The sequence below is a fragment of the Belonocnema kinseyi genome, chromosome 9 (assembly GCF_010883055.1).
Source record: "Belonocnema kinseyi isolate 2016_QV_RU_SX_M_011 chromosome 9, B_treatae_v1, whole genome shotgun sequence".
Lineage (NCBI taxonomy): Eukaryota > Metazoa > Arthropoda > Insecta > Hymenoptera > Cynipidae > Belonocnema > Belonocnema kinseyi.
This window is the reverse complement of record NC_046665.1, coordinates 127320924-127342984: the sequence shown is the minus strand read 5'-3', so window position 1 is coordinate 127342984 and position 22061 is coordinate 127320924. Positions and strand designations below refer to the sequence as shown.

At 28.0% G+C, this 22061-nt stretch overlaps 1 protein-coding gene across 5 annotated transcripts in view; it reads right to left on the bottom strand.

Moving 5' to 3' along the window:
- The window catches only part of LOC117180308 (protein similar), a 122894-nt gene that overhangs the window by 89325 nt on the left and 11508 nt on the right, over positions 1–22061 (bottom strand). The window contains exon 1 of one of the 5 annotated variants that reach the window (XM_033372736.1): positions 8715–8830. The exons of 3 other annotated variants lie outside the window; for them this stretch is intronic. In XM_033372736.1, coding sequence (XP_033228627.1) covers positions 8715–8716 — 2 coding nt within the window. In that variant the 5' untranslated portion in view covers positions 8717–8830. Of the gene's footprint in view, positions 1–3025; positions 3044–8714; positions 8831–22061 lie in introns of those variants that run through there. One more of the 5 variants, XM_033372738.1, reaches the window with a different exon arrangement.

Genomic DNA, 22061 nt, shown 5'->3' with positions numbered 1-22061 from the left:
GGTGATGGAATTTTTCTGAGGTCGGATTCGGATTCAGCGCAGCAAAAACCTTCGGGTATACTAGGTCTGGTCTCTGGTTCCGGACCTTTGTCAAATTTTGTCTGCCTGTGTAATTTAAAACAAATATTTTAAGTTAATTTTATTGCAAATTTAGTTGAACTTTCTCTTGAGAGATTAAAATTAAATAGAAAATTACATAGCTCATTAACAAGTCATTAAGAGATATAATCAAGATTTCCGAAAATCAGTAGATAGTTTAGCATTTCTCAGAAAACCATTTGTCAGAGATTAAAGAAAATCATTTTATATTAAAGAAAAATGTCTACTGGAAACAAAAATCTTTTACTTAAATCAAAAGAAATTGCTATGAATCAAGGAGACCTTTCTTTGGTTAAGAGCCAATGAATTTTTGTTTGATAAAAAAATATATTTTTCTTAGATTTAAAAAACGCTTTCTTCGCCATAATTTTTTCTTTGAAGGCCAGTAAATTAATTGCGAAAAATAGCCTTTAAATCTTCCAGATTATTTTTCAACATTTTTGGAATTCACTTGAGATCATTGCTCATTTTTTTCGCTCAGACTTTTAAAATCATGAAAAAGCTTGAACATTTTTTAAGTATTTAAGATCTAAATCTAGTTTAAAATTAATGTGAAATAATTTCAAACCTTTTAAAATTCCTAAATATCTATTAAAATCATTCGAATCTTTCCTAACCTTATTTGAAAAATTTGAAGGCAAGCAAATTAATATTTGTCTTTTATTTAAAGAAATTTACTTTGAACCAAAGATATTTCTTGAAACCTGAAGAATAAATATTTCTTTGTTAATTATTCATTTTTAATATTATTGTTAATTATTTAAAGCCAATAAATATTTTCCATTGAATCAAAGAAATTTTTTTTAGTGTACTTCCCACCTCTAATTTATTAATATCCATTCTGTTTTGATATTGCATTTTCCGAAAGTATACATCAGAAAAATTATGTAGAAAATAAAAGTATCAAAACATGAACTTGATCCATTTTTATCCAAAAATTAAAGTTCGGTTCTAAATATAGTTTAATAATTTCTTTGTCGCTAAAGATGATTTTTATTTATGAATCTTTAGTTTCTCTAAAGAAAGACAAAAAATTAAATCTTTTTATGATTAAAATAAAAATAAAAGTGTTCTATTTCATTGAATCAAAGAAAAATATTTCTTGGCTCTTCGTAAGAGAAAATTTTCTTTGATTTAACGTAATTTCTTTTGACTCAGAAATGTTTTATTTTTTAATGATTATCTTCATTTTTGAAATATTTTTGGGTAAATTAAAAACATTATGTTAGTGAAGCGTTTTCTTTCATTCAAAATAAACATTTTTCTGCGACACTAGTACTTTTAAATTAAAAAATAAATAAATAAATATATATAATTTGTACGTGAAGAAAAATTTAGTAGGCTTCCACTGACTAAATGTGAATGTTTAATTCCTTACTGAAAAATTATGTTAAAAAAGTAACTTGAATATTTAAATGGCATCTAGAAGATTTTATTTTTTATTTCTGAATAATATTTCCAGAATGAGGATTGCAAGTAGTGACGTAGTTCTTAACTAAAAAACTAATGAATCGATCACTTTTCTCAGAGGTATTTAATTATAATCAGCTGTACGCTAAAAAAATTTCAGCTATAAAAAAAAATTAGACGAACAAAAAAACTGAAGTCAAATAGATCTGATTAGCAAATTATCTCTTTGACTAAAAAACAAAATTCTATCGCGTCAAAATCTTTTTAAATATTATTATCATAAATTAAAATTATGCCATTATAAAATTTATAATCTAAAATCGTTTCGCAGGTCCAATTTAAGTTTTTTAAAACAAAAAAGTAACACATTTATTTCTATACGATAAAAAATTTAGTTATCAGAAGACACAAAAATCAAGTAAATGCTGCAATAAAATTACGCAATATGTTAAATATTAGGTCGCAAAAAATCATCTGATTAAATTTATTAACAACAAGTATTATCTTTGAAGAAAGCACGTAACTGATCTGATCTCTGATTTAATAAAATCCATTTTTCATCATCTCAGAATATAATAAAAATGGAGATGAAAATATTTAACTCTGATGAACTTAATACTGCTAATGTAACATTTTCAGTCGGAAATTTTCTACAGGGCTTGCGCGAACAGCACAAAAAATCAATGGTGGCTTTGAAAGATGATAATTCGGTCGGCAATGAAGCTGGAAATCTTAAATTTGCAGAAATCATTCTTTGAAACCTTATTTTCAATTTAGACTAAGAAAAGTACAAAAATCTTTACGGATTCTCGAGTTATAGATTTAAATGTCAATGCTTTGCATCGAGTTTCAGTCAGCATAAACCGACTCTCATTTTTATTGATGTCTCTGGAATCCGCACAGATTTTTTAAAACTTTCTAGGCTTAAATTAACGACAATATACAAAAGAGTTCGTTCTGAAAATTTTGTATTTTTGTCACAACTTTCGTAGGTCGTGACACGAGTTGAATTCCGAGTACGAAATTCGAGAAATTCTGAAATTTTTTCATTTGATGAGGAATTTGATAAGCTTTCCAACAGATTTAGGAAAGTGTTGCCAAAAATGTAAATTGACAGGAAGTAATTTTTGTAATATTATTATCTTTAATTTGAACCTTAAAGAAAAAAAGTTTTCTTGGCTCAAATTAAAAATAATATTTTACAGAATACATCTTGTAAACTTGAGATTTTTCGCACAACTTTCCTAGTCCCCGACAAGAGTTAAAGTTTTTTTCAAATTCTTGAGAATTGAAGTTCATTGGGCTTGAGCTCGACGTAACGCCTGAACATTTTAATTTATGACTCGGGAACCCGTAAATATTTTTTGACTTATCTTTGTTCAAATTGAAGATAAGATTTAAAAGAATGCTTCCTCTAAATTTCAGACTTTCAGCATCATTTCCCGTCGTGTTATCACCTTTGAAAGTGAGTAGTGATTTTTAGTGCCATGTAGATTATTTCCAACCGACAGTGTACCTTTCTGAGTTTTAATTTGACACGAGGGATTTGCGGTGCTGTTGGGAAAATAATTTAAAAAAATTGGAACACGTTTTGAGTACGACCGGTTCGGAGGAATCTTGTCGAGAGCATCGAACTTGCGGTCACGACTTTGATACCCGGTTAATCCGAACGCGGCCGAATCCGCGAGTCCATTTTCGATATTGGAACTCCGAGGCGCGTTTGTCAACTGAACCCAAAAATGTCTAGGCTTATCCGTTTCCAACTAACTTGATGTGCGATTATTATCAGAATGGTAGGGATTAATATTAATCGCTCGTCATCGATAAAATGCCGATGTACTTTTGTCCACTCTTTCTTATCTTCATGGTACTAATCAGGCTAATCAATAATCAGTACTAATGAGAGGAATGCTACAGAAGTCTGCTTTTAAAATTCCACGTCTTTTTCAGGTTTACTCTCGCAGGCTTAACTTTTGAATTAAATTTTCTCGATTAAATTAAAGATTAGAAGGTTATTTTTACATATAAGTGTTAAATATTGCAAATGTAAAGGGCTCTTCGAGACTCTGGGGGAAAAAATAATGTCCCAGACACAAAATAATTTTGTTGAGCCGTTTTGGCTGTTCTTACCAATTTTTGTAACGCCAATATATAATGGATTCACGCGAAAACCACATCTCTGCATTTTGATAGTTAATATTATTTGTAGTTCTATCAAAGAAAATAAAGTTGAAACAAAATTTTTTTTTATTTTTTTTTTCGAAAAAACCTTAGGATGGCTAACGCTGCGACCCAACGGATTTTATATGAATGAGGCCTAGGATCTCTAATGGATGTATTTCAAGGTATACCTTGAAATAAATGATTTGTACACTTGATATGTATATTCGTTTTATTTAATCTTTAAATCCTAAAAACTTACTTAAAAGTAATTAAGAAAGTATTTAAAGTATCTTAATCACTCGATGATTAGATGAAAGACTGATTATTCTGAAACAACTCAATTTACAACTCAAACACACTTTATTGAATCAAGATATTTTGTCCTTCCAGTTTTTTCCACATACAGAAAATATTTTATATTTTATTTACTATCTACATTTTTCCCTTAACAAAGTACTTGTTGCTTGACAAAAATTGCATCGCTTCAACAAAAATATTTTGTTAAGACTACCAAAGTTTAGTTCGATCGACAAAATTTAATTTTGTTGTGATTACAAGGATTTAGTTAGTTTAGCAAAACTTTGTGTAAAATCTACAATATTTTTGTGAAGTCTAAAAAACCATTTTGTCGAGCCAACAAATATTTGGTTAATTTAACCAAATAAGTTTGTTCAATCTACAAAACAATTTTGTTGTGCCTACCAATTTTTTTTGTTAGTTCGGGACTAGTCCAAAATTTTTCAATATTCAATATGAATATTTGTAATATTTTTTAATATTCAACATTTTCAACATTTTTCATATTCAAAATTTTCAATATTTTTTTAATTCAATTTTTCAATTTCATTTTATTTTTTTTTTTGCAATTCAATATTTTTCCAAATTTGAGACCGAACGTTTTGGCACGACAAGACACAGCCTAATTATTGATTTCGAGAATTTCGAAGAAATTCAAAAATTGTTTTAAATCACTTCTTAAGATTTCAATGACTGAAAAACATTTCTGAAGATTTCGCAAGGATTACAAAGAATTTCTAAAGACTTCAAGAGTATTTATAGATTTTGCGTATTTAAAAAAAAAAAAATCAAAAAATTCACAAGACTTGAAATGATTTCAAATATTTTACAACGAAATGCAGATTTTACAAGTTTTTGAAAAAAAATGTACACGTTTTTTGAAGGATTTTGAAAGGCTCTAAAGAGAATTCATTAATTTTCTTAAGATTTCCAGGAAAATTTTGAATAATTTTTTTTTAAATAATTTTTAGAGAACGTTTGTAAATATATATTAAAACATTTGAAAGATTTCCAAAATTATTTTCAAACAAAATTTAAAAGATTTTAAGTAAACTGTTAATTTTGCGGAATTTTTCAAATAAAGATAGGAAAGATTCGAATGATCTTAATAAATATTTAAGAATTTTAAAAGTTTTGAAATTATTTCACAATAATTTTCAACTAGATTTAGATCTTAAATACTTAAAAAATGTTCAAGCTTTTTCATGATTTTAAAAGTCTAAGCGAAAAAAAATAAGCATTGATCTCGAGTGAATTCCAAAAATGTTGAAAAGAATCTGAAAGATTTAAAGGCTATTTTTCGCATTTAGCAAGATTACACAAATTTATTTTAAAACATTCGCGCCAGTTTAAAAAAATTTTTTTAAAATGTAAGACTATTCCATTTTTAGAAAATTAATCTTCTTTTGGTTAAAAAATGATCTTTTCATTAAATTATTAAGTTGAAGATTGACTACTTTTTTGTTCAAAATTCAGATTTTTTATTAATTAATTTGTTAAACTAAAAATTTTAACTTTCATTTTTGGTTCGAAAAGATCTTGAATTGAAATTAATCGTCTTTTGAAATTCAACTATTTGATTTAAAAGTCATCTCTCTCGGTTAAAAATAAATTATTTTCTTGAAGATTCAACTTTACGAGTTGCTTCACTGTTGCCAATTTTGTAATCCCTTATCTTATCACAGATAGAAAAATATAATTTAAACTAAACAAATATATGCAATAATAATTAATTCTTCATAATTACTTTCAGGAAAATTATTAACTGAAAGGAGAATTGGGTTAAAAATGAGTGAAAATACGGGGCAAATATTTTATAGAGTTAATTTTTCAATTATTTATTAATAACTGAAATGTACTTTTTATTTTTACAGCTAATATTGGTTGGAAATGGTTTCTTTAAGGAATGTTGTTTACCAACTAAGGCTCCTGTTCTACCGGTTCATGAATCGTAAAAATATTTTATTTTATTTTTTAGATTCGCTTGGCGTGTATAATTATTATCTTATAACTCACATTGATTACTTCATGTGGCATTGGTTTAGTTCCTTCTGCGGAATCTAGATGCCACTCCATTTTTTTTTTTTTTCAAGTCTCAATAAAAAGGAATTCTTTCTTCCTCGATGAGTTAGCTATTAGTTATTAGTTATTTGACAATCTTATCTTTTGGGGTTAAAAAATACAAAATTATTCTACCAACAAAATAATGAAAAACCTAAAGTTCCTGCGTTCTTTATTTATCTTGACATGCAAATATTTAAAATTTTATTAGATGAACTTTTAAAATAAATATTTTTTCTTAATTTGGGTTTGAGAGTTATTTTCCATCATTGTAAACTTTCGAATTTAAAATAAACTCGTTAATAAACAATAATGAATGTTTAATCTGCGATTACAATCTCAGTTAAGGCACAGATTTTTCAATAAAGCTTATTTGTAATTGTATCATGATGGATTTTCCTAATTATCAAACTTTAATACAAAAAATTCAATTTAAACAAATTAATTAATGAGTAAAGGTGCTACTTCAAAATGAAAAGAACTCGGAGACTTTATTTTTTGTTTTTCGTTAAGGATACACGTAAAAACAGTGCTTAGTCAGCATTTTTACTGAATCCAGACTGATTGTTAATGCCATAAACAAATATTTGTCTTAGAATTAGTTTTGAATATTCTCATTTGGTCTTTAAATGAAAGTTATAAAACCTGATAAATTTTACATTGTCAAGGAATTTTCGTTACAATGAGGAGTTTTATTGTAATAAGTTAAAATAAGAATTTTTTAAAATTATTTTTCGTTAACAAAATTTTTTGTTACTGTTCTTATTTGCTCTTCACATAGAATTTTAAGAACCTGATAAACTTTATATCGTCAAAAAATAATTATAATCGCTCAAAATAAATATATTTTAATGTTTGTTTTTAAAACATTTTTCTATTTTTGCGATTTTTATTCTCGTCTTTGTATGAAACATATTATATTTATTGAATTTGAATATAGAGAAAAAATCGTCAAAAATAAAAAAAAACTTAACATTTTTTTTTACATTTTAAGTTTAAAAAAATTAATATAATTTTATATCAACCTTGATGACTTCGTGCTCTAAAGAATTCGTAACTTTAACAGAATTGATTAAAAATTTGTCGACAATTTATTATTCATTGCTAAATTTAATTTGGTAAGCAAATACTGATTTGGGAGATTGACTTTTCGCTCCCAACCTTCGCAGGCAGCCACCGGCTGAGGGGAGCAAACACGTCCCCTTCCACTGCACGGACTACGTCAGTAAGTACACCAATGTCCAGTCCTTTTCTCCCCCGCCCTTTTCTTTAGAGATACACTGTCGTGTGTTTTCGAAATGTTGAAATTGTCGACATTTTTTCCATTTCACTGCAGTTTTGAAAGAGATTCAACTTCAAACCCAGATTAAATGTAACGTTCAGTTTTCATTTGCCTAATAAATTTTAGAACTATGAATCGAAACGCAAACATTCATTTGTTTTAAAACAAATTAAAATGTATCAGTCCAAAGAACTTTCTAGTTTGACCTTTGTTGAACTAGTATCGCATTATTATGGCGGACTCAAAAAGTAAATGTATAATTATTAATTAAAAATTAAAAAGGACATACATATATCAATAAACAAACATATTTCCAATAAAATTTCAGATATCAATGAACTAGGAAGGGTGAGGGAAAGTAGGGGGTTGGACATTGCTTGAGAGGGCGTAATAGAAGAGGATAGATCCGTAGTCCGTGCAGTGGGAGGGGACGTTCGCTCCCCTCATCCGGTGCCTACCTAGAAAACTCGGGAGCGTAAAGCATACTACCCGCTGATTTTCATCAATTTTCAACCCGCAGATCTTGTGTTTATTTAGAGTTAATATTATTGAGATAAGGAAATCTCTCTGGTGAAAGTGGACGAAAATATTTATTTGCTTATTAAAATTATTTAAATAAATAAAAAGTATGGTCGCTAGACAAAGTATGCTAATAAATAAAATCCTTTCTGAGTCATACGCAGTCGACTCCGCAAGCAAAATTTGAGCGTATTCGTTGACAAAAATTTGTTTATGAAAACTGTTTAAATAATTAACATTTTTGTAAATTTGCAAAGTATCATAGCAAAGAGTCACAGAAAAGATATTCTTAGTCGATTTCGTAAACAAAAATTGAGCGCATTCGTTGCAAAAAAAAATTGAGCCTATTCTTCCCAAATTAGCCAACCTCTAAATTTCTTTATGAAAATTGCTTAAATAATTAATAATTTTTTTTAATTTGCAAAGTATCACAGTGAAGTCATCGACAAGACACTCTCATCAGTTGACCCTGTAAAAAAATCGCGTATTTGTTAAAAAATATCTAAATTGTGAATTAGTTCATAAAAATAATTTTAAAAATAAGTAAATAGCATCAATTTTCAATTAATCTTAATGGAACCACAATTCGTTGAAACCTAATGAAACCTTCTTTTAAATTATTCTCACCCACTGGAAATTATTTATAGATATTTTAAATTTTTTTATAATTCTGAAAATCCTAAAAAAAATGGTACATCTGAAAACCAAAAAAAATGTAAACTTTGTTGCTAAATAAAAAAAAGTATGAAATTTTGCCATCAAAAATACAAACGCAAAAATATTTTGTAAATTTCAAAAGCTTTGATCCAAAGAAAATGGATCTAAATTAAGGCATTAGATTAAATTACTGTTGATCATCTAAGAATGATCGAATATGGCTCACATTTTTGTTTTGATTCCAACGACGTCAATTTGAATTCAGATGAACTATTTCGTGGTAAGTTTTCTCACTGTAACGCTTACAAGTTATTGGTCTAAACTATAAAACTTTAAGCTGAAGATTCATCCGTAAGGGGAGGACTTTGACGTCACATCAACTGTTCACTGATTTGTGGCACGTACATGCAAGCCAGACGAGACAAGAAAATCTGACTCTGATTATCAGAGGCGGATTTATGATTCAGGCCACCCTAGGCCATCCCAGTTTAGCCCGCTCTTTTTAGACTGCCCTAGGCCCAGACCTAGACTACCCTAGAATTGTCCGCACTTTTTTAGGACATCCTCAAATTTACTGCCCTTTTTAAGCCGCCCTAGGCAATCCTAGAGTTGACTTTGTTTTTAAGGCCACCCTAGGCCATCCTAAAATTGACTGTCACTTTTAGGACAAACTGGGACAACTTCAAATTGACTGTACTATTTAGACCGCTCTAGGTTACTTTAATATTTTCCGCCCTTTATTAAACTGTGCTAGGCAACACTAAAAAAGAACGTCCTCTTCAGACTGCCTTAGGTCACCCTAAAATTGACTGTCCTTCTTTCACCGACCTAGACTGCCCATTTTGGTTTGTCCTAGGTGACTCTAAAATTTACTGTCCTTTTTGGGCCACCCTAGACCACCCTAATACTACTGACCGTCCTTTTGAGACTGCCCTAGGCCACACACTAATTTACTGCCCTTTTTCAATTTTCATTAATAATTTTTTTTCGAATGCAGAGTTGAAAAACAAAACAAAAAAACATACGAATGAAGACAGACGTGCTCTTTTAAGAAAAATCTAAAAAGAGGCCGCCAATTGTAAATTTCAGTTTTGGTTTATAATTTTTTTTAAGGAGGCTTATTTTCCTGAGTGTTAATTTGTCAAAGCAGCAATATGAGCTTTTTGCCGTTTGCGATCTGCTGTATTTAGAATTGTTTGCATTTTCTCTATCGACAAAATCGACCTTGAAATATTGGTCACCGGCCACACAGAGTTCGGCAAAAAACAGATCCTATCTGCCGGTATCTCAGTGAGTAGACATTTTATTTGCCCTTGTTTTTCTTATAATCGCATGGCAGCAGAAAGTGCAAGGACAAATAAAAAAAAATAACCTTGACCGCAGTGTTTACGTGAAATGCTTAATTGAGATAATAAATAAACACAAGTTTACACAAGTGAACCTCTCATAATCGCGCAACCTAAAATATTGTGTAGTTTGGAAGTAAAGCTGGTAAGAATAATTGTAACACACATAAGCTCAAAGAATGCACGTATCTATAGAATTCGTCACATTTTTCCGCTTCTTTCTACAGATAATAGTATAGTCTAATTATTCCTACACTCATTTTTCCTATACCTCAGATTTTACTGCAGAAAATACACTGGAGTCTCGATTTACCGGATAAGGTGATCCAAGGGACAAGAGAGGCTATCGCAAAGTCAAAGAAGTTTCGCAGTTTACTGTTCGACACTATAAAGGTGTTCGCAAACGAAAATCTTTTTTATTTCGCTGGAACACGCCAAGCCAACCAATCGGATGCAACCTGTCGTGCTGCGGACCGCAACAGCAGGGCAGATTGCACGGGATTGGTTGACATTGAGTTCGAAAGCTGCCTGATGCAGACGACTCAGACCGTGAGCCGATTCTTGTGCAAACGCCTTGAGAAGCCACAAGCAAGAAGGGAAAGGAGAACGGTTTGTAGAGTCCCGATTTATCGTGAAGGCCATTGAGGGTACCCCAGAAACGCCCGGTAAAGCGGGATATTCTCAAATAGGAAAATGTCATACTCGTATTAAAATAATACAATAACTTACTATTAGTATTACTGTATTAAAGGTCACAAAGAATTTTATTATCGCCTTTGTCCCTCCATTGAGACCTATTTTAGTAATTTTTTTCAGAAAAACAATTCTCGATGTATTCGAAATATATATGTATAACAATACCCTCGTGGTAATCAATCCGCTGGACCGCTTGGATGTCTGAACTGGTTGGTAATGCGTCTTTTCTGGTCGAAAGTTGATCGTCTTCGTTAAAAAATATTCTTTTTGTTTGAAAACTGAACTAATTTGTTGAAAATTTAACAATTTCGTAGGAAATGAATGCATTTTTGTTATAATTTGTCCTTTTTAGTAGAAAATTATTCTTCTTGCATCAAAATTAAACAATTTTCATTTCTTATTAGTCTTCTTGTTTGAACATTACCCTTTTGGGTTCAAAATTAAACTGCTTTGGTGAAAAATTTAAACTGTTCTGTTGAAAGTTAACTTTTTTTGTTGGCTGAAAAATAATTTTTAACTCTTTCTTTTTTTTTTAAATTAATTATTCACTGAAAATGTAAGTACACCAAACTCTCGCTTTCAGTCAAGTGTCGGGGGCTGCCTCCAAATGGCCTTGGACTGGTTTCGGGGGGATAGAAACGTAAACAGTTAGGGCCGCCTGACTCATTTCCAATTGGAACAAAGGAATTGGAATTTATATATATATATATAATGTCGCAACCGCTCTCGCGCTACTCCCCCGAGAAACTGCGTGAACCAGCAGATCTATGAAGGCCGAGAAAGGAGTGACTGAAAGCGAGAGTTTGGTGTATTCTATTTTGTTATTGTAAGCTTATCTTTTTTAATTGAAAATTTATGGGTTTTATTAAAAAATTCTTTTTGGCAGAATATGCATGGCTTTATTTGAAAATTCATCTTCTTGATTGAAAATAGAAATATCTTCTTGAAAATGTAGCAATGTATCATTCAACTATATGTATTCTATTAAAAATTCGCCTTTTTCGATAGAAAACCAATCTTCTTGCTTGAAAATTCAACTGTTTGGTTTAAAGTTCATCTATTTTATTAAAAATTCTAAAAGTTTGTTAAAAAGGAATCCTTTTTGTTTATAAATTCATATTTTTTGCCAGTGTGTTAGTCTTCTGGGTTTAAATATCATGTTTTTGGTTGAAAATTAATTTACTTTGCTGAGAATTAAACAGTTTTGTTAAAAAGTATCCTTTTCGGTTGAAAAATTAAATGTTTTTTTTTTAAATTCGTACTTTTTTGTTGACTGTTGTTTTTTATTAAAAATAAAAATATTTACGTTAAAAATTCAACTAATATATTTAAAGCACACCTATTTTTTTGAAAATCTGTAACAAGTTTGTTAAAAAGCAATCTTTTTGTTTGTAAATTCGCGGCGCGTGGAGTATTCCACCATAATTTGTTGCAAGCCAGAGCAATAACATGCACTCCTTAAGTATTATTCTTAGGCAATTGAGATTAATTATGTATATAGAGGTAATCCAAGGAAATCCGACATAAATATAATTCGCCAGACCGCATTTATAGGAGTGGTTTTCCCATCGGATCAATTTATTATGGAACTTTTTGGTAAACAAAAAAAATTCACACACACACACACGCATCCGGAAATTTTTTTAATTTGCAAATTTGAAAATTTTGCGCCACTAGAAACCTCCCTTGATGAGGAAGCAAAAACCTAGGTTGCTCCTTTTTTAAATACGGCACTGAGGATGTTCGTCAAATGAATTTTATATCACTTGCGTTTTACACACACACGCACACACACACCGACTGAGATGCATGACCAACCAGGTCGTCCGTTGCAACAAACGCCTATCAGTCACATCCTTTTTATTAACTCATTTTTTTATTCTCCTCCATTCATATCTTAATTAAAATGTCATTTCATAATTGCCAAAGGTCACAAAAAATAAATTCTCTTCAAATATGTAAAAAAAAAAACAGAACGATTGACAGGTACGAAACCTCACAACTGAAATTTGGATGCTTTTAATAAAAATCTGAAAAATTTGAAAATTTTCAATTGACTTGCTCAATGGCGAGAAACTTTTTGACATTTTTTTCCATTTGTTCGTAATACCACAGAGAAACTTTTCAGTGCTATTACCAATAAATCTAACCAACTTTTGACCAAGTAGTTAAATTTGAACAAAAAAGATTAATTTTCAACACAGAAGATTAATTTTGAACCAGAAACACCAATTTTCGATAAATTGCACAAATTGTTAGTTCATATTTCTTCCATTTCCAAAAATCTTTAAATAAAATATTTAGTTGAAATTTTTAAATAAAAGATTTCAAATTCCACATTAACAAGGCAGTTTAATTTTGTACGAAATGCATAGTTGAATTTTCTATAGATTTGTTGAATTAACAAGCCAAGAATTTGAATTGTTGACAAAATAGCTAAATTTTTTGGTTAATTTATCTCGCGCTACGTGTTCGGTCTTTATATTTTCGCACATTCTTGCGCCAACATTTTAAATTGATGCAAAATCCTGTTAAACAAAACAAGAATCCAACGACCAAATTTGGACCACAACGAATAAACGAAAACCAAAAATCCTATTGTAATGTGAAAAAAACAATGAAATAAAATTTTCGGACAAAAATAAAAAAGAGGAAAGACAAATTTTATTTAATTTTTTTTTTCAGATTATAATAGGATTTTTGGTTTTCGTTTATTCGTTGTGGTCTAAATTTGGTCGTTGGATTCTTGTTTTTTTCAACAGGATTTTGCATCAATTTGATTATTGGACGCTAAATAGGATTTTTAATTTAGATTTTGGTGTAATTTAAATTTCGTACATTTTTAAACAATTTAAAATTAAGACTCAAAACATCCACCACTTTAATTTTGTGATTGTGAATTCTCTTTCGTTAAAAAAGCTTAGCTCGAGAGTTTGAGCTAACCTACGGCACTCGGTATTTGCATTTCTTCTACATTCGGACACAGACTTTTTAAAATCAAAGGTGAACGGACCGACAACTGTAATTTTGTGATTTTGACTCTCTTTTGTTAAAGCTCTTTTGGCTTTAACGAACACATTCTCATCACGTATTTCGTGCTTTGCACTCGATTTTGTCCAACATGTCAACTTTTCTACATTATATACAACACTTTTATATCAATTATAATACATTTTTTATGTAACTCTGCCAGGGATTACTTATTAAAAAATTGCAAAATAAAAAGCAAATTGCCTTTATCATGATTATTTTTGTATTAGTTTCTTATTTTGCTTTAAATTGTATCCTAAGCTGCTCTGAAACATGTATCATTTCAATAAATGTATATCATTACAATGCATAATATTTATAAAAATTGAATCATACTAATTCTTATTTCCTTGTTTTTATAATTTTAAAAAAATTCTTAATATTATTTTTTACGATTAAATAAAAACTACTGCGCATCTGCATAGGGTCTAATACAGGAACCTATATAGGAGCCTATGTCCTCTTTCGTCTTTTTTGTGCTTTTTCCAAAAATTTCGTTTTTTTTATTTTTAATCTTATGTTTCACGATTAAAAGAAAATCTACTCGACCTATCAAAAAATAATTAATAATAAATTTATAGATCTTTTTAGGCGAACAACTATTGTCTGGTAATTTTAGATCATACCTTGTGTCGTTTTTTCAAACAAATTTAATATTTTTATTTAGAATGTTATTTTTTACGACTAAAGCAAAAACAACGTGTCCTATCAAAAATTATAGCTATTTTTTGGATGAAAAAGTTTTGTCTCATTTTTTTTGTAGCTTATATCGAAAAGTGATTCATTATAAATTTGTAGTTCTTTTCAGGGCGCACAATTTCAGCTTTTTCGTTTTTTCGTATCTTGCATAGTTTGACCAAAAAATTGAATTTTTGGATTTTTCATTATTTTTGGTACGATCAACTTTGGAATGTTCAACTATTCAACCAAATTAAAAAAGTTGTTATTATAGTCCTGTAGGGCTTTCAAAAAGCAAAGTTTTTCTTCTCCTGACTTTTTTTCATATCATGCGTTGTTTGTCTTAAATGTTCATTTTAGTTTTTTTTTTTTTTTATTTTGAAAATGCTCTAACTCTGATAATTTTCTTTTTATAGAAAAAATTCATGAAGATAAATTGTATGAGTTTCTGAGTACTATGAACAACTGTACACAGAATTTATAAATCTTAAAAAAATGTGGCTTCAAAAAATTTTGGTACGTTCAAATTTGGAATTTTCAACTTTTCGACCAAATTGAAAAAGTTGTTATCATAATCTTGTAGCCCTTTCAAAAAGCAACGTTTTTCTTCTCAAGATTTTTTTTCGTATCATGCGTTGTTTGGCTTAAATTGTTCATTTTAGTTTGTTTTTTTGGATTTTGAAAATGCTATAACTGCAGTAATTTTTGATTTTTCGAAAAAAGTCATTGGGATAAATTGTTAACTTTTTTGAATACTATGAAGAACCGTACAGAGAATTTTTGAATTTTGCAAAAAGTGGTCTCAAAAATATTCAAAATGTGCCCACTTTTTGAACTTTCATCCAAAATGGCTGGCTAACGAACTTCACCTTTAGTTTAGGACACTATACAAGTGTACCAAAGGCCAATCTAATATATTACTTTTTTCAAAAGTTATCGTGTTCACAGACATCCAGACAGACAGACACATTCGTAAAAACCTGTTTTTCGGTTTCAGAGGGTCTCAAAACGTGGACATTTGTCAAAAACTGGGGGGGAGGGGGTCAAATTTTACATAAATCCAATACCTTCTCTGATGAGAGTGTAATAACTTTTCAGAAATTAGAACAACTTTCAACGACGGAGTTAAATTTTTATCCCAGTAAAATGAGTTTTGAACGAAAAATGTAACAGAGTTTAAAATTAAATAAAGAAATTTTCATTTAAAAAACTGAATTTTCATCCAAAAACAGAATGAATTCTCAACAAAATAGTTGAAATTTCTACCAAATTGTTAAAATTTCGAGCCGAAAATATGAATTTGTTACAAAATATTTGAATTTTTAACGAAATAAATTAAATTTGTAGTGACAAAAATTATTTCTAATCTTGAAAGAGGAATTTTCAAGAACAAAATCGACAGCATTGTTGTCCTATTTCCTCAATTCCGATTGAGTAATTTGATAAAACTCGAAAGAAAGAATTTTGTCAAATTTACACACATAATAAAAAAGAATTTATTGAGTTTTAGTGTGGTTTCAGCTGAAGGGCAGCGACAAAGAATGTCACATGATTTGTGTGCATAATAAAACTAACACCAATTTGAAAATTATTAATCTAACATTTTACTATTTAACCAAAGCCAGACATGTTCAGCAGAATTACTTTATTGTCAAGTCAAACCTCACGCAAAACTTTTATTTTTACAGCAGTTTAAAAATGATCATTTTTCAATATTTTCATTGCATTATCTATTGTATATTGAAAAGATTATTTTTGAAAACCAAATTTTACCCTCTAATCTTAATTTTTGATTTTTCAAATACTTTGTTCATTTAATTTTCTTCACCAAAAATTTCATCAATTTTAAACTGTTTAATTAAAGAGTTATGTAAATTAAGTTACTTACCAAGACTTAAATTTTGTAAAAGCTCGTTATTTTTACAATTTAGAAGCTAAAAAAATTATAAAGTTTTAAAATAATACATTAAACATTTAATTAATAAGTTTAAGTTCAATATTATTTTCATTATTTTTTTTTCAAGAAGATAAATTAATCCAATATTTTAACATTCAAATTTAGCGGTATTGAGTAATCAAATTTGAAGTATCATGGTTGCTGTACAAAATCCGAATGTTCAAAGTCCCTGAATTTGCCAGAATTTTCCCTGACATCCAGAAATTACGTAAGACTTACGTAAAATATAAGAATTGTCTATCAAATGGTTGAGTTTTCAGCTCAAAAATATAAATTTTTTACCCAAAATGTAAGAATCACATTTTTAGTTAAAATAATTAATTTTCAACCAAGAAAAAGGAAATTTTCAACAAAATAGTTAAATTTTCAATGAAAAATGTAACAGATTTTATATTACAACACCAAAAGAATTTAATTAAAAATAACAAATCGTTAGATTTAAACAATAAAAACGAATTGTCAGCTAAATTCTTTAATCCTCAACTAAAACAGGTTAATTTTCACCCAGACAATTGTATTTTATTTTTAAAAAAGTCGATTGTCTACCAAAAAAAAAGAAGAGCATTTTCAATCAAATACATTTTGCATCCCAATGGTGAAATTTTCTACGAAAATGTTGATATTTTCGAGCTGAAAATACACATTTTGTACAAGTCAGTTGAATTAAAAAAATTTTTAATTTTCAACGAAAACAGATGTCAAATGTCCACTTCCGAGCCAAAGTGTTATTGAATTGAGGCGAAAACATCTGAGTCAAAACAAGTGATCAAGATTTGATATAATGAATGTGTCAACTGACAATCTCTAAGTGACACCAATCTATAATTAACCCAGGCTTGTCTGCAGATTGCAATACAAAATCTAATGTTCAGTTTGAACGGAGAAAAATTTCAAGAGATTAATTAATTCTTTAAGGCCATGCGACGAGTGGGTCACGTGACCAGATTCCTACCTTACCGACACCTTTTCTTTTTCCCAACTTATTTTCAAACTAAATGCCACATCGAGTTGAAAATTTGAGAAACAAAATAAGAAGCACTAATAAACATGTGTCTGGTCAAAAATTTTCATAATTATGAAAAAAGCAAAAAAAAATTTGTTTACAAAAAAATTTTTTTTATAATTCTAAAAATGTAGGACCAGACACATGTTTATTGGTGCATTTTATTTAGTTTCTCAAATTTTCAATTCGATGTGGCGTTTTGTTTAAAAATAAGTTGGGAAATAGAAAAGGTGTCGGTAAGTTAGGAATCTGGTCACGTGACCCACTTGTCACATGACCTTAAAAGCAAGAGTTCCGAGATCTTAGTTCTCGCGCCAAAGCGTTTTAAAATCAGGGCCTAGTGCCGTGAATTAATCTCCCGAAATTTTTCTCCATGTAGAAACAAAATAAAATCCTGCTTCCGAGATAGACAACTTCTGAGTATGGGCAAATAAAGTTGGATGTAAAAAAATTCAGCCGATTCCGTGCATTTTTTTTATTAACCGAGACTAGACTGCGGATTGCGATACACAATTAAATTTTTAGTTGAAAAATAATGCGAGCTAGCCCAAGAACGAGTGTCAATATTTCCACGGGACGAATGAAAAATCCCCAAAAATAAAATTCCCGACACTGTGAAATTCGCGAATAATAAAATTACCGAAAAATAAAAATATCGAATTGGCAAATTCTCGAATATTAAAATTCGCTAATAATAAACTTGTCGAAAAATAAAAATACCTAATTGGAAAATTAAAAAATAAAAATTTTTTGTAAATAAGTTTTATTGATTACAAATAAAATAATGAAATATTATTTTTACAATTTATTTTTAATGTTTAATTTTTGGAATTTTACAATTCAGAAATTTCCTATTTCGGATATTTTATAATTCGCAAATTTTTTGTCGGGAATTTTATTATTCGGGTATTTTCCAATTCGATAATATTATAAACTGTGGTGAATTTTATTATTCGGGAATTTTCTATTTCGGGAATTTTAAAATTCGGGATTTTTATTATTCGAGAATTTTAGTATTCGGTATTTTTATTTATCGGCAATTTTATTATTAGCGAATTTTAATATTCGGAAATTTTCCAGTTCGGTATTTTTATTATTCGGAAATTTTACTATTCGTAAATTTTATTTTTTGGGATTTTTTAGTCGTCCCATTTCCAGGACGACTGACACTGACTGGCACTGAATAACGGCGATTGTGACATGCTTTCGAAAAAGGAGGAAATCATATCACTGCCACAGTAACTTAAAATTTAACTATTTAATTTTTAGTTGAACCTTTAGTTGAATCTTTTTTTGTTGAAAATTCATGTATTATGTTGAACATTCATCCTTTTTAATAGAAAAATATTAGAATTTATTTTTATAATTTTAATTTTAAAATGCCTATACTTTTAATTATTAGGATTATATTTATTGATGATATTGATATTTAAAAAAAATTGTGAATCAAAAAATTATGAACAAAAAACGTAACTTCTAATTGTAGTCTTAACAATTAATGATTTTTTCTACTTTCTGACCGAAAATTCAACTGTTTTGTAGAAAAATCTACTATTTTTTAAAATAAACTTGTTTGTTAAAAATTAAACTATTTTGCAGAATATTCGTCTTTTTGGTTTAAAAAATCTTGATTCAAAATAAACTAATTTCATAAAAAATCATCTCTTTGGTTGGAAGTTAAATTATTTTTCTGAAAATTTCCATTTTATTAAATTGAAAATTAAGTGTTTTAACTAAAAAGTGAACTACTTTATTATTTATGAAAAATGGATCGTTTTAGTTGAAAAATAAACTGTTTGAAATTTGTAATTTTCTTGAAAATTCGTCTTTTTTGCCGGAAAATAATCTTTGTGGACGAAAACTCAACTATTCAATTTTTAGAAAATTAATCTTCTTTTTAAAGATCATCTTTTTGGGTTAATTGTTGAACTACTCTGTTGAAAATTTCTCTCTTTGGTTGAAAAATTAACTACTATTTTTTTAACACTCCTTTTTTGGATGAGTTCAACTGCTTCTATTTTATTTTTTCAAATTAATATCTTTTTTGGTTGAAATATCAACTATTACATTTGTTATTGAAAAACCAACTATTTGGCTTCAAATTAAACTAGTTTTTAAAAAACTAATTTTTTTTGTTTCTTAAAGATTCATCATTTTAGTAGAAAATTAACATTTTCGGGTAGATATTTCAAAGGTTTTTAATTCAAAAATTCAACAACCTGGTGGAAAATTAGGTTATTTGGTTGAGAATTTACTTTTTGTTTCAAATTCATATTTTCGGTTGAAAATTCCAACTATTTCATCAAAATGAAACAATTTTATTATCAAATGTTAACTATTTGATATAAAATAAATTTCTTGTTAAAAAACACATTTTTTGGTGAAAAATTCAACTCTTTTCTAGTTAATTCGTCTTTCTGGTTTCAAAATTCTACAATGTTGTTGAAAATTTGTCTCTTTTGGGAGTAAATTAAACTTCATGGTGAAAAAATTAATCTTTTTGGATAAAAAATTAACTGTTTTGTTCAAAAATAATCTTCTATGATTGAAAATTTAACTAATTGGTTGAAAGTTGAACACTGTGAAAACTTCGTTTTTATTTACAATGTCTTTCTATTTTACAAATTTAAAATTTAGTTATTTTCAAGTAATTTTTTTTATAATTGAACCCGAGGTGGCAGAGTAGAATAAATTATATTAAACAATTAAGGCTTCATTTACCTCAATATATCATTTATTAACGATTTAAACATAGTGTCACTTAAAATACTATTTTTATGAACCCAATATAAAACCGGCTTGATAATTATTTAAACTAAAATGCACAATCTCGAATCCAGCGAGTCTAAAGGGCGATGACTTGGCTTATAAAAGCCGTTTACTGGCGGAAAACGAGAATCTTAATTTATGAGCCTATTCCGACAAGATACTCTTTTTTTCTTTATTGTTCACTTTCCTTGATTAGGTATTTTTCCTGATAAAAAATAGTCATTAAACTCAATGAATATTACATTTTTTTAAATGAAATCAGCTCATACATTTCAAAGGTTTTTTTATTTTCAAAAATAAATTTTGAAAGATAATTTTCTAAACTTTCCAAAAAGAATGTAGAAAATTTTGCAGCAAATTTTTTTTATTTTGCAAGATTAGACAATTAAGAATTTAATTCGAGTAAGTTTAAGAGATATTTAAAAGTTTAAAAACAAAGATTCAAAAATAATTTTTAATTCACTGAAATTATTGAAACAGTTTGACACAAAATGTAGACTTTTTAAGATCTCGAAAAATTTTGAATGGTTTCAAGAGAAAATAAAAATTGTCTTTAGGTTCCTGCTAAATTTTAGCGGATTTTTAATTGTGGAAAAATTCATTTGAAGCAAATATTAAAAAGGTTATCAACACTTTTGAATGATTTCAAAAATTATCCAAAATTTTTAATGTACAGGCGAATTAAAAAAGTTTCTTACAGTTCTTAGGAAAACTGAAAATAATTTTTTATTTTGAAGATTTTATTTTTAAAAATTTGCAAACATTTAGAAAGTTTTCAAAATAGTTGAAAAAGAATCTAGAAAATTCCAGGGCAATTTATTTAATTTCGAAGGATTTTTTCTAATTTTAGGAAAAATTCAAATTATTTGAAAATATATTTAGAAGTTTTGAAAATATTACAAAAATAATTTGACATTTTTAGTCTTCAAAAGATTTAAAACAAAATGTACACTTCTGAAACGTTTCAACAAGAATATAAAAAATTCTAAAGATTCTTGGTGAAATAAAAAATTATTATTTATTTTGAAAAATGAAGTTTATGAGAATAATTAAAAAGATCTTCAAAATTAAAAAAATATAATAATCTGGAAGCTCTCTGCTGTAAGATTTAAAGAACGTTCTTTAGCAGTTTCGAAATTCAGATATTTTATATCTATAGTAGAAGTAAGTCTTCTACACATCTACGCGAAACATTGACAAAAATTTCCATAATTAAAAAAATTCAAATCAAACGAAAATTTTAAGATTGCTGGAAAAAAATATAAATGATTTTTCATTTGAAGAAATGAATTTTCAGAGCAAAATGCGAGATATTTCAAAAGATTAGTTCTAAAGTTTAGAAAGAATTCAAGTAAATGTGCGAGATATTCAAAAGTTTAAGAAAATTCAAAAATTATTTAAGACACAAAAGGATTTTTAGAATTTTTAACAAAAGATATATAAGAGTTATGAAAACTTCGAACAATAATTTTAAAAAAATAATAATTTAAAAGCTTTCGAGATAATACAAAAATTTAGTTAAGATTCCTGGGAAAATTTCGAATGGTTTTTTTATTTTGAAAAATTAAGTTTAAGAAAAAATGTAAAAAGATTTCGAAACTTTTGAAATCGTCTCATAAAACTTAAAAGAGTGTGAAAGATTTTAGAGCAAAATGTGTAAATTTTGCAAAATTGCTGAATTAAAAGAAGAAGTTTAATAAGTTTAAGAGGTTATAAGTTATAAAAATTACAAAATTATGCAAATCTTGTAATGATTCAAAAAAAAATTTAATGCATATTTTTAAAGACTCGAGAAAAATACCTGGTAAAATCTATAATAATTTCTTGATTCAAAAAATTAATTATTAAGGCAAATTTTAAAAGATTTCAAAAAGTTTCTAAAATCGTCAAAAAACTTGATCTTCTGACAATTTATAAATTTAAAAAGTTCTAAATATCATATTTAAACTAACTAGAATTTTCCCGAAAATATCTTAAAACACTATAAAATGAAAATTTTCTTCCAAATTTTCTAGATTAATTATGCTAATATTCTTGAATTTTAATAAATATTAAATTACTCGTAAAATTATTTTCTTTAAAATCATTTATTAT